Source organism: Cheilinus undulatus, linkage group 18 (assembly GCF_018320785.1).
Source record: "Cheilinus undulatus linkage group 18, ASM1832078v1, whole genome shotgun sequence".
Classification (NCBI taxonomy): domain Eukaryota; kingdom Metazoa; phylum Chordata; class Actinopteri; order Labriformes; family Labridae; genus Cheilinus; species Cheilinus undulatus.
Window position 1 is genome coordinate 40,663,662 of NC_054882.1, and position 13,717 is coordinate 40,677,378.

General features: G+C 45.8%; 1 protein-coding gene across 1 annotated transcript in view; it reads right to left on the bottom strand.

Moving 5' to 3' along the window:
- Window positions 1-1,049: 1,049 nt before the first annotated feature.
- The window catches only part of ankrd6a (ankyrin repeat domain 6a), a 32,500-nt gene continuing 19,832 nt past the window's right edge, over window positions 1,050-13,717 (bottom strand). Inside the window, exons 12-13 of the mRNA XM_041812240.1 lie at window positions 12,954-13,309; window positions 1,050-1,464 (exon numbers count right to left, since the gene is read on the bottom strand). Of these exons, the coding sequence (XP_041668174.1) occupies window positions 1,258-1,464; window positions 12,954-13,309 (563 nt within the window). The 3' untranslated portion in view covers window positions 1,050-1,257. The remainder of the gene's footprint in view (window positions 1,465-12,953; window positions 13,310-13,717) is intronic.

A 13,717-nucleotide genomic window follows, 5' to 3' on the forward strand; every position in this document is an offset into this window, starting at 1 on the left:
TCGATGATCCATGTTCCTCAGAATGGCCTCCACCTTCTTCATTGTGCGTCTCTCCACCTCATCCTCCAATGAGTTAAGCTTGATTCCGACCACAGAGACAGGTTTTTTCACCAGTTTGTCCAGACGCCTTGCATCCTTGTGTTTTACACTGCCTCCCCAGCAGACTGTAGCATAAAACAGAACACTTGCCATCACAGACTGATAAAATATCTGCAGCATCTTACTGCAGACGTCTATTGATCGGAGTCTTCTCAGGCAAAAGAGGCGGCTCTGCCCCTTTTCGTAGATAAGGTCTACGTTTTTAGACCAGTCCAACTTATTCCAGGAAAATTATCGTGTCCCTAGGGTCAAACCAGCCCTGAACCAGACGCCATATGAATCTCACCCGGACTGAGGAGAAAAGAACAAGACTGTTGCTCAGTGGTCCAAAGTCCCGTTTACAGATGAAACTAAATTTTGAATTTCATTTGGAAATCAAGCTCCCAGAGTCTGAAGGAAGATCAGGGAGGCTCAGAATCCTAGCTGCTTGAAGTCCAGTGTTTCCAGTCTCCACAGTCAGTGATGGTTTTGGGCCCATGTCATCTGCTGCTGTTGGTCCACTGAGCTTTCAGGAGATTTTAGAGCACTGGTTCACTGATGTTCCCTTAGACTCAAGGATAAAATGATCAGACTTTGGAGTCAGAGGTCAAAGGTCAGGGTCATTGGATTGGACGTCATATTTCTCTTTTGCTTGTGAAAGCACTATCTTTAAAAACACTTTCTTAAACCATGCACACATTTCTGCTCCAATACCAAGAAAACTGAGGAGATTTGAAAACTAAAGGTTAAAAAGCACCTCAGCCTTTTTTCAACACTGTCAGTGTCGACTAACTGTTAACCTTATGGAGTCATCAAACTACCAGACCCGGGTCTACCGCTGAAAATACTTCTGGAAAGTTAGTAGAACATGGCAGCAAGGAAAGAAAAGAAAATTAGTCCAGTCTCTTTCTGTAAATTTATTTTTGGGTTTCTACAGGCAGGAACTTTCACCACTTTATCTCTATGAAACAGTTAAAGAGTAACAAATGTAAACAAGTTAAACACCTTCATAATAGTTTTATAATAGTCAAGATTATTGCTTCAACTGATTTGTTTCTTAAAAATGTCTGTAAACATCAGCAGTGATTTTACTCCCATTTGCTGCAGGCGTCAATGATCAGTCTATATTTTCAAACAAAGAGAAGAAAGTTTGAAAAATGTTTCTCCATCCTCCAGATTTTATTCACTGTCCAGCTGCACCAATATTTCTGTGTTCTCATTGGCCTTCAGCCTCGCAAGCTCCTCCTCCAGCATGCTGATTCGCTGCAGTAGCTCCTTTCTGTCCTCCTCAGACCGGAGCGCCGTCTGCTGCTCCACCTCCACGATCTTCCTCTCATACCAACGTTCCAGCTGGATGGACACCGTCTCAAAGAAACGCTGAGTCACCTAAAAAGATGAAAACAACATGTTAAAGTGGTAAGTGTCAAAATAAACCTGTGTACAATTCTTATTTTATGGAATCCACACAACTTTTTTTTTGAACCTTGCAAATATGCATTCTGCAAGCTGTTTATTCCCAGGTGGTGTTTGCTTACAAACATAGACTGTAAAGAAACATGGATATAGTCTAAGTGATGTCTTCTCCTTCTGTCTGGAGAGAAGATTTCAAGCCAAACAAGGTTATTTACCTGGTTTACTATCAATCTGGTAAAACACAAAGATGTGGAGCCAAGGGCCTCTGACAAACCACTACAACACCTGTCGCAGATTTATGCAGATTTATGCAGAACACTGCATCAATATTATCAAAATTAACAAGTTATACATCAAAAACCCTCAGCCCTGTACAGTTTTTTTACAGATGAATAAATGAGCCATAGAGACTGAATGCACCAGGCTAGGAACATGTTTAAGGTATTCCAGTACGTGACCTAATGGGATTCGTTTGCTGGTGCTTAAAAATAGTTCCACCAATAATAATGATAAAAAAGTGTATTTTCAACATGAAATGATATAATGTGGTGCAATATAATATAATACGATAAGTTACAATACAACATAACACGACAAATCATGACCTGATAGTATAGGATACAATATGATATAACAAGATACGATACCTTATGGTACATAACTTTGTCAAAATAACAGCAACCATTGTTCTAAATAAAATTTTAAATACTTGACTCTCTGAAGATGAACAGTTTCATACAAATAAGAACTCAATGAACATCTTTCAAGATTTATACTCTCAGGTCTGAAGTAATTTCAGTGACTACCATGGACTTACAGTGTCGTGAAAAAGTTTTTCCCCCCTTTCTCATTCCTGAGTTTTTTTTACATATTTATCACACTTAAATGTTTCGGATCATCAAACCAATTTTTATATTTCACAAAGACAACCGAATTAATTACAAAATGCAGTGTCTGAATGATTGTTTAATTTTTTAAGGGGGGGAAAAATCAAAACCTATCTGGCCCTGTGTGAAAAAGTAATTTTCCCCTGAACCTAATACCTGGTTGTTCCATCCTTGGCAGCAATAACTGAAATCAAGCATTTGTGATAACTGGTGATGAGTCTTTCTCACCACTGTGGAGGACTGTTGACCCACTCTTCTTCACAGAATTGTTTTAACTCAGCCATACTGGAGGGTTTTCCAGCATGAACTGCCCATTTAAGGTCACACCACAGCATCTCAGTTGGATTTAAGTCTAGACTTTGACTTGGCCACTCCAAAACCTTAATTTAGTTTATTTTGAGCCATTCAGAGGTGGATTTGCTGGTATGTTTCTGGTCATTGTCCTGCTGCATAACCCAAGAGCTCTTGAGCTTGAGGTCATTAACTGATGGCTGGATGTTGGCCTTCAGGATTTTCCGGTCGACAGCAAATTCATTGTTCTATCAATCATAGTAAGTGGTCCAGATCCTGAAGCAGCAAAGCAGCCCCAGACCCATCACACTGCCACTACCATGTTTGACTGTTGGCATGATGTTCTTTTTATCAAATGCTCTGTTATTTTTACTCCAGACGTAACAGGACGCACACCTTCCAAAAAGTTCTACTTTTGTCTCATCAGTCCACAGAATATTTCTCCAGAAGTCTTGGGGATCATCAAGATGTTTCTTTGCAAATGTGAGACGAGCCTTTGTGTTCTTTTATGTCAGCAGTGGTTTTGGCCTTGGAACTCTCCCATGATGCCGTTGTTGCTCAGTGTCCTTCTTATGGTTCAGTCATGAACTCTGACCTTAACTGAGGCCAGTGAGGCCTGCTGATCTCTGGATGTGGTTCTGGGTTCTTCTGGGACCTCCTGGATGAGTCGTTGTTGCGCTCTTGGAGTAATTTTGGTTGGCCAACCACTCCTGGGAAGGTTCACCACTGTTCCTAGTTTTCTCCATTTGTGGATAATGGCTCTGACCGTAGTTGGCTAGAGTCCCAAAGCCTTAAAAAGGTCTTTGTAACCTTTTCCAGACTGATAGATTTCAATCACTTTGTTTCTCATTTGTTCTTGAATTCCTTTGGATGGTGGCATGATGCATTTCTTTCTGAGATCTTGTAGCCTACTTCACTTTGTCTGACAGCTTCTATTTAAGGGATTTCATCATTCAACAAATCTGGTCACAATCAGGCCTGGGTGTGGCCAGTGAAATTGAACTCAGCGTTCCAAAAACTGTGGTTAATCACAGTTAACTCATGATTTAACAAGGGGGGCAATTACTTTTTCACACAGGGCCAGACAGGTTTCGATTTTTTTCTCCCTTTATTAAATTAAATAATCATTCAGACACTGCATTTTGTATTTAATTGGGTTGTCTTTGTGAAATATAAAAAATGGTTTGATGATCTGAAACATTTAAGTGTGATAAATATGCAAAAAAAAGTCAGGAATGAGAAAGGGGGCAAATACTTTTTCACTGCACTGTATTTGTTGCTCTAGATCTCCTTAAGTCTTGGGTACATCTAAATTATAATTCTGCCATTCTCAGTAAATTTTCAGTGTTCAGCTTTGATTATTTTTTGTCTTGATTGAGGCAACAGCTCATCTAACAGCCGACTGAGACTTGGCTCAAGGCCCACCGGCGTGCCTTGCCACACCATTTGAGAACCATGCTATCATCCTAGAGGACACAATAGGATTTGATAGGACACAAAATAGTACAAAAGCATCATGTAATATGCTACCATATAATACACACTGCCTTATTTAAACTGTAAAATTCTGTTTATACTTTTAAAAATAACGTTACAAACTTGTTTATTTATCTTTAAATTTAGTGTAGGACTATCTCCTTTGCCCTCTGATTTTTAGACATATCATCAGTGATTAAATATTTTAAAATTTAACTATAACTGATAGAAAACATCAGCTTAGATCAGGATATAAGTCTCCAAAGTCAGTGATTGATTTGAGCTGAAGGCAATATGAACATCTTTGAAACCTGTTTCCTTGCTTGGTGGGCCATCATTTGGAATTTCCCCTTGTAGGACTAATAATGTTACAATGTTACAATGTCATTTAGCAGACGCTTTTCTCCAAAGCGACGTACATTTGAGAGCAAGAACAACACAAGCAATGATCTAGACAAGAAGAAACAACATCAGTAAGTGCCATCAAGTGCTTCAGGTTCAATTGGACGCAAGTGCTGCCGTGTAGAGTTTAAGGCAGAGTACCAAAATATACGTTGTTTATGTAGTTTTTTTTTTTGTTTTGTTTTGTTTTTTGTTTTTTTTGGTTTTTTTTTTGGGGTTTTTTTTTTTGTTTTTTTGTTTTGGTTTTTTTTTTTTTTTTTGTTTGTTGTTTTTTTTTTTGTTTGTTTGTTTTTAGACAGCAACAATGAATCAAGGAAAATGTGGGATCACTAATTGCCATTCATTAGGCTTCACAACAACTATTTACCAAGTACCAAGTGCTGGATCATTCCCAAAGAGCTGGGCAAAGAAATCCCAGAAGTAGAGCAGGACAGTGCGAGCTAACTATAGTTGGGAAACTCATTCAACCACTGGGGACAGCAGTGGAGAATAGTCTGGCTGAGACTCAATCTACTACTGGGGACAACAGTAGAGAATTGCCTAGCTAAGTGCAAAGTGTTCTCTGAAGAGATGGGTCTTTAGCCTTCTCTTGAAAGTAGACAGGAGTCTGTAGATCGAATGTAGTTGGGTAATTCATTCCACCAATTAGGGACAACAGAGGAGAAGAGTCGAGCTAGTGACTTAGGAGCATGATGTGCTGGAAGTACCAGGCGCCTTTCGCTGGCTGAGCGTAGTGGGCGAGAAGGGGTGTAGACCTGGATGAGGACTCCAGGTAAACAGGAGCAGTTTTAGTTACTGCTTTGTAAGCAATGATTAGAGTTTTGAATTTAATGCGAGCTGCAACTGGAAGCCAGTGTAGAGAGATTAAAAGAGGCGTGACATGAGCTCTCTTGGGTTGGTTGAAGACCAGGCGTGCTGCTGCGTTCTGGATCAACTGCAGAGGTATAACTGTGCATGCAGGTAGGCCTGCCAGTAATGAGTTACAGTAGTCAATACGTGATATTATAAGAGCCTGTACTAGGAGTTGTGTAGCATGCTCTGTCAAGTAGGGTCTGATCCTCTTGATGTTGTAGAGGCGGCGGCAGGACCGAGCAATCGAGGCCACATGGAGCTTGAAGGTTAGCTGGTCATCAATCATGACACCCAGATTCGGGCTGACTTAGTGGGCAAGAGATTATTTGATCCAAGCTGGATACTGATCTGCGGTTCAATAGTGGGACTGGCTGGGATGATAATGAGCTCAGTTTTGGGCAGGTTGAGCTGAAGGTGACGTTCCCTCATCCATTTAGAAATATCAGCAAGGCAGGATGAGATCCGAGCTGAGACAGTTGTGTCATCTGGTGGAAAGGACAGGAATAGCTGTGTGTCGTCTGCATAGCAGTGATAAGAAAAGCCATGGGAGCGGATGATTGCACCAAGTGAGGTGGTGTATATTGAGAAAAGTAGGGGACCAAGCACAGACCCTTGAGGCACCCCTGTTGATAAGCCATGCAGTTTAGACACTCCTCCCTTCCATGATACTCTAAAAGATCTCCCTGTGAGGTAGGACTTAAACCACTGTAGGGCAGATCCTGAGATACCAAGTGAAGAGAGTGTGGAGAGGAGGATTTGGTGGTTTACTGTGTCAAAGGCAGCGGACAGATCCAGCAGTAAGAGAACTGAGGACTGACCAGCTGCTCTGGCCAAGCGAAGTGATTCCGTTACCGACTAAAGTGCAGTTTCAGTAGAGTGGCCCCGCCTAAAGCCAGACTGATTCTGATTAAGTAGATCATTGTTCTGCAAGTGTTCTGAGAGCTGTTTGAAGACTGTGCGCTCCAGTATTTTTGATAGGAATGGGAGAAGTGAGACCGGCCTGTAATTTTCAACCAGGGCTGGGTTGAGAGTGGGTTTTTTGAGCAGTGGTGTAACCCGCGCTTGCTTGAAAGCAGCTGGGAAAACACCTGTGGACAGAGAGGAGTTAATGATACAACTCACAGCAGGGCTGATTGTTGGCTCAATCGCCTGCAAGAGATGTGATGGTATCTGATGGAGAGGACAGGTTGTGGGCTTAGAGTCAAGCAGAAGCCTGGTGACTTCGCTCTCAGTCGAGAGAATGAGCTAAGTGAGGCATCACTAGCTGGTGGAAGAAAACTGAGTTGGACAGGCTCAGAGAATTGGTTGCTGATGGTAGAAACCTTGTCAGTGAAGTAGGAGGCGAACATGTCTGGAGTCAACATACTGGAGGGTTGTGGGTTTGAAGGAGAGAGGAGCGAGTTAAAAGCAGAGAAGAGTTTGCGTGCATCAGTGGCAGCACAGATCTTTGATTGATAGAACGCCTTCTTAGCAGATTTTAGAGCAGAGGTAAAACAGGACAGTTTTTGCTGATAAGCACTCAAGTCAGTGGTTTGTTTGGATTTACGCCATTTTCTCTCTGCCGCTCTGAGCCCTGCCCTTTGGGTTCTGATGACCTCAGTGAGCCAGGGACAAGGTGGAGTATTACGAATAGGCTTAGACACCAGAGGGCAGAGTTTGTCCAGAGAGGAGGTCAGTGAGGAGCAGAATGTGTCTGTGGCCTCGTTAACAGTGAGTGTGAAGGACTCGTTACATGAGGCTAGTGCAGCTGAGACCTCGTCAGACAGCTGTGTTGGGTCAAGTGACTGAAGGTTTCTGCGGTATGATCTTAACTGAGTAGTAGATTGTTGAAGTTCAGGTAAGCCAAGTGAGAACTGAATGAAGTAGTGGTCAGAGAGGTGAAGTGGTGTTACACTCAAATTAGCCGTGGAGCAATTGCGAGTTAGAATCAAGAATCAAAAATCAATCACCTTTATTATCAATAATAAAGGATTAAAGCTGCAAGCAGCGATGACGGGCCCTCGCAACCCGTTGCATGTTGCGTTGTTTCGCGACTGCGGATGTATGGCAACAGTTGGGTGCCAGCAACAACGTGTGCTGCACCCATACAGTACGTTGACTTTGCAACACTCACACTTTCACAGAAAAGGAGGGTGATCCTCCTCATTAATATCCAGAGCTTGCCAGTACTTTGGCAGTAAAAAAATGGGCAGGAGGAATGCGCCATGAAAATGTTGAATGCAGCTCCAAATTATAAACAAGCTACTATATTGTCAACTTCACAGCTCCCCTTTCTGCCCCGCGTGGCTCAGCCGCTCTGTCTCTCTCTCTTTCATTCTTGCAGCCTCACTCCCTCTCCCTTGTGTGGGCACTAAGTCCACAGGAGAAAAATGACCAAGTGGCTAAAAGCATTAACTGATTGTCTTCTGAATGTTCCAGTCATTGGATATGAAGATAGATCAGAGGAGCATACAGAGATACAGATGTGTACATGTTTGTTTCATTATTTTTTTTTCGATGTTTTTATATCTCCTCTCAGGTTGTCATTTTCTTTTTATATAGATAAATAGACACTAAACATAAAACACAGGGAATAACCTAAACATGAAGCACAGAGAATTAACTAAACATGGAACACAAGGAGTAAACTAAATACTAACATGATCTAACATAAAGCACAAAATACACAGAAACAAAGGACTACAAGAAACACCTAAGAACTAAACACCAGAAATATACAAACTAGGAAACCTAAATACAAAGTAAAACTAAAAACATGGAAATCACAGAACAAGGAAAACACGAGGGATCAAAAACTAAACTGAACTAAACACTAGAAATATGAAATACACTGAATAAACACAGGAAACACACTAGAAAACGAATAAACATAACAACTCAGAACCTGGATCATGACAGAGCCCCTCCCTCAAGGGATGGATTCCAGACGTCCTAAAAAAAAACCCTCCAAAAACAGGTCAAGACCAGCAGGGTGGGTGGAAAGGGGGGCCTGGAGGAGGGCCTAAGAATTCAGGTGGGCTGTCAGGGGGCAGCCCAGGCGGGCACAAGAGTTCAGGTGGGCGGACCAGAGGCAGCCCAGAGGGGCACGAGAGATCTGGTGGGGAGCCCGGAGGCAGCCCAGAGGGACACGAGAGTTCAGGTGGGCGGCCCGGAGGCAGCCCAGAGGGACACAAGAGTCCAGATGGGCGGCCCGGAGTTGGCCCAGAGGGGCACGAGAGTTCAGGTGGGCGGCCCGGAGGCAGCCCAGATGGACACGAGAGTTCAGATGGGCGGCCCAGAGGCAGCCCAGAGGGACACGAGAGTTCAGGTGGGCGGCCCGGAGGCAGCCCAGAGGGACACGAGGATTCAGGAGGGCAGCCTGGGGGCAGCCTAGATGGGCATGAGGATTAAGGGGGGCGGCCTGGAGGCAGCCCAGAGGGACACAAGAGTCCAGATGGGCGGCCCGGAGTTGGCCCAGAGGGGCACGAGAGTTCAGATGGGCGGCCCGGAGGCAGCCCAGAGGGACACGAGAGTTCAGGTGGGCGGCCCAGAGGCAGCCCAGAGGGGCACGAGAGTTCAGGTGGGCGGCCCGGAGGCAGCCCAGAGGGACACGAGAGTTCAGATGGGCGGCCCGGAGGCAGCCCAGAGGGACACGAGAGTCCAGATGGGCGGCCCGGAGTTGGCCCAGAGGGGCACGAGAGTTCAGATGGGCGGCCCGGAGGCAGCCCAGAGGGACACAAGAGTCCAGATGGGCGGCCCGGAGTTGGCCCAGAGGGGCACGAGAGTTCAGGTGGGCGGCCCGGAGGCAGCCCAGAGGGACACGAGAGTTCAGGTGGGCGGCCCAGAGGCAGCCCAGAGGGACACGAGGATTCAGGAGGGCAGCCTGGGGGCAGCCTAGATGGGCATGAGGATTAAGGGGGGCGGCCTGGAGGCAGCCCAGAGGGACACGAGAGTTCAGGTGGGCGGCCCGGAGGCAGCCCAGAGGGACAAGAGGATTCAGGAGGGCAGCCTGGGGGCAGCCTAGATGGGCACGGGGATTGGGGGCCTGGAGGCAGCCCAGAGGGACACGAGATTTCAGGTGGGCGGCCCGGAGTTGGCCCAGAGGGACATGAGGATTCAGGAGGGCAGCCTGGGGGCAGCCTAGATTGGCACGAGGATCAAGGGGGGCGGCCAGGGGGCAGCCCAGGAGGACACGTAGTTCAGGTGGGCGGCCCTGAGGCAGCCCAGGAGGATATGAATGTTCAGGAGGGTGGCCCAGGGGTAGCCCAGAGGGACACGAGGATTCAGGAGGGCAGCCCAGGGGCAGCCCAGGAGGATATGAGTGTTCAGGAGGGTGGCCCAGGGGTAGCCTTGAGGGACACAAGGGTTCAGGAGGGTGGCCTCCTCAGAACCTGGATCATGACACATAGACAATAAAAGCAAAGACTCTGCTCCACTAGAAACAGTTCCAAAAGGTCTTGGTGAGTTTCCAGAGCTAACACGCACTACAGGGACTTTGCCAGGCAAATACACCATCAAGATAGAGCCAAATGCAAAAGGTGTTGTCCATCCAGTACGCAGACAACCTGCTGCCCAAAGAGAGCAGATTGTGCAGAAACTCCAGGAGATGGTTAAAGATGGCTACCTAGCTAAGGTGGAACAGCCCACTGAATGGGTCAGCTCCATGGTAGCAGTCTTGCGTGGAGGTAAAATCCGGATCTGCATTGATCCCAGTGATCTTAACAAAGTCATAAAAAGGGAACACTACCCCATGCACACTGCTGAAGAAGTTGTGTCCTCTATGCTCAGTGCCAGGATATTCTCTGTCCTTGATGCAAAGTCTGGGTTTCTCCAGATTGAACTGGACGAGGAGTCATCATTTCTCAGCACATTTAACACACCCATTGGTAGATTCAGGTGGCTAAGGCTACCATTTGGACTGAAATGTGCACCAGAGATTTCCCAGCGCATCATGGATGGCATGTTGGAAGGCATAACAGGTGCGGTGGCTATCATGGATGACATCTTGATTGCAGCTCCAGACATAGAGACACGCGACAAAATCCTGCGTGAAGTGATTGAGAGAGCTACGAGCTACAACCTGAAACTCAACTTCAGGAAGTGTCACATTAGGCAAAGCCAAGTGCCATATGTGGGGCACTTACTGACTGCAGACGGTCTAAAGCCAGACCCAACGAAGGTGGAAGCGGTACAGTGCATGGCGCCACCTACAGATAAAGAAGATGCACGTCGCTTTCTGGGGTTTGTCACATACCTCTCTAAGTTCATTCCAAACCTCAGTGAGGAAGATGCACCTCTATGTCAGCTCCTTAAAGGTAATGTGGAGTTTTCATGGCAGTCAGCCCAAGAAGAGGCTTCTAACAGGCTCAAGGACTTGTGCTCACACCCACCAATACTCAAGTAATATGATCCAGCTGAACCTGTGGAGATATTCTGTGATACAAGCAGCAGTGGACTAGGAGCTGTACTCTTACAAGACAGTCATCCTGTTGCCCTTTCCTCCAGGTCTCTAACAGATGCTGAGATGCGCTACGCACAGATAGAGAAGGAGATGCTCTCTATTGTTCATGCATGTGTAAAGTTTCATCATTACATTTTTGGCAAGCAGGTAACAGTCTTTAACGATCACAAACTGCTTGAGGACATCTACAAGAAGCCGCTGCTTTCAACCCCTATGCACATACAAAGAATGCACCTCCGCTTGCAGTGGTATGACTTAACTGTCGGATACAGAAGAGGGAAAGACATGGAGCTACCTGACACACTGTCAAGAGCACAGCTGACCGTCAACACACCTGAGCTGGATGGACTAGAATGTGTGTCAATGCTGAACCACATTGCAGTGAGTGAGGAAAGGTACACAGAGCTACAAGAATGCACTGAGAAAGAGTTGAGCTTGCTTCAGCACATGATACAGTCAGGATGGCCAGAGCACAGATGAGATGTGCCCACTGCTATTCAGCTATACTGGGATTCCAGGAGCCAGCTGACTGTAAGTGATGGAATAGTATACAAAGGACTGCGCATAGTGGTGCCTCCCACCATGAGGCACCACATGCTGGGGCTCATACACCAGTTCCAATTGGGTATTGTAAAAAGTAAGCAGAGGGCACGTGAAGTGCTTTACTGGCCAGGCATGAGTGCTGAGATTGAGAACGTAGTGAGGAACTGCAGTAGCTGTGCAGAGTTCCAAAACAGATTACCCAGGCTGCCACTTCAACCAACAGCTACTCCAGAGCTTCCCTTTGAGCAGGTTGCCTTGGACATCTTTGGGGGGGACGGGAAACACTATGTCGTGTTAGTGGACTACTATTCAAAGTACATAGAAGTAGATCAGCTTAGAGACCAGCATAGTCGAACTGTCATTGATGCACTGAAAAATCAGTTCAGCAGACACGACATTCCCACTGTTTTGCGAACAGATAATGGCCCACAGTATGCTGCAGAAGAGTTCAAAGACTTCTGTGAGAGTTATGGCATCTCACATTACACGTCATCACCACACACCCCTCACTCCAACGGAGAAGCAGAGAGAGCAGTGCAAACAATCAAAAGACTGTGGCACAAAGCTTCAGACAAATATCTTGCATTGCTTGACTACAGAACTACTCCACTCGAGTCTGTAGGTTTATCCCCAGCACAACTACTAATGAGCAGAAGACCCAGAAACAAACTGCCTGCAGCTCAACAACTGCTTATGCCAGGAGCCTACAATCCCCACCAAGTCAAACACCTGTTGGACAAGTGCAAAGCTTCCCAGAAGTCCTACTATGACAAAAGAAGCCCTGCCTTCCACTGACACAAGGAGAAGAGGTCAGGGTGCAGCTACATCCTGGCAACCCTAAATGGTCCCCAGCAGTAGTTGTTCAAAAACATACTGCTCCCAGATCCTACATTGTAGACTGTGGCGGCAAAGAGCTTCGTCGTAACAGCCAGCACCTTCGCCGAAGTACAGCTGTCACAAACAGGTCACGCCACTTCTTAAGTGAGGAGCCTTGGTCAGAGTCAGAAGAGACCGCACAAAGCAAGGAGATGCCTCATCCCACTACAGAGGATGCTTCTGTTTCATCTCCTGTGAAACCCCTGGACTCAGGCCAAGCCCAGACTTATACTACCAAAAGAGGCAGAGTAGTGAAACCCCCCTCAGAGACTTGATTTGTGACTTGATTCTATCTTTAAAGAGGCTTTATCTGACATAGTTATGCTGTAGTTCATGTCTGCATTGTTATGTTTAAATGTCAGTATATAAGTTACAGCTTTATTCAGAAGGTAGAAAATTTTCAGTTAGTAAAGCCAAGCAAGCTGGTAGAATGTTATGACATTTGAAGATGCATTTCAGATTGCATTTATGTTTGATGTATTTTTCTTATTTCAAGATGGGGAGATGTAATGTACTGCTTGAGCAGCAGTGGGCGCTGCTGTGCTATGTTTTAGTTATCTTCCTCCGTTGCCATGCTGACGAGAGAGCACTGTGTTGTGTACAGTATCACAATGGTGGAATAAAGCTACTCAGCAAAACCAAACAAGCCTCATCTTTCAGCCACAGGACATCACACCTCCCATCAGCTGACCCACCTCCTTGGCATGTAGGTTGTTCCTCTCCTGGATGAACGTGGGCTCTGCAGGGTGGTCGATGAAGAATTCCAGCGTCCTGGTTCCCTCGCTGTGGATCCCTGCACGTCTGCGGGCACTCATCAGCTCTGTAAGCTGGTTCCTGTCAAAGCTTTGATCATGGTGCTGGCTCGGTCGGAGCGCCTGGTCGCTGATGCTGGACCAGCTGCTGCTGCTGCTGGATAAACCCTCCCCCCTGCACAGAGCCGCAGGACCGTCCTGCATTCCCGGAGGCTGCCAGAGGGGGTCTGCAGAGCCCAGCAGGAGGCCGGATGCGCTCTGGGCGGGGAGAGGAAACAGCGCTGTGTTCTGATAATCATCTGACAGGAGAGGGTGGGGGGTCAAGAACAAAGAATCAATACGTCATGAACACAGGGCACACTCACAAATCCCAACAGTAAGCATTTTCTATATATGCAAACAAAAATTAATCTTGAAAACTGACTGAAAAACATTAGTGGACTTAAAAAAACTCTAAATATTTAAAGCCCAAAATATGAGGACATATTAGTAATACTGAACAAAGGCAGGGTTTTTTTAAGTTTGTATAAGATTTCAACTTTATTCTCCTGAAAGCCTCTCACCATGGTTGGCAAAGCCTCTGAAACAGCTTTGTAAACCTTTCCAGGCCGATAGGTGTAAATCAATTTGTTTCTCATCTGTGCTTGAATTTCTTTAGATTACAGCATGAAGTGTTGCTCTATGAGATATTTAAACCTACTTACCTT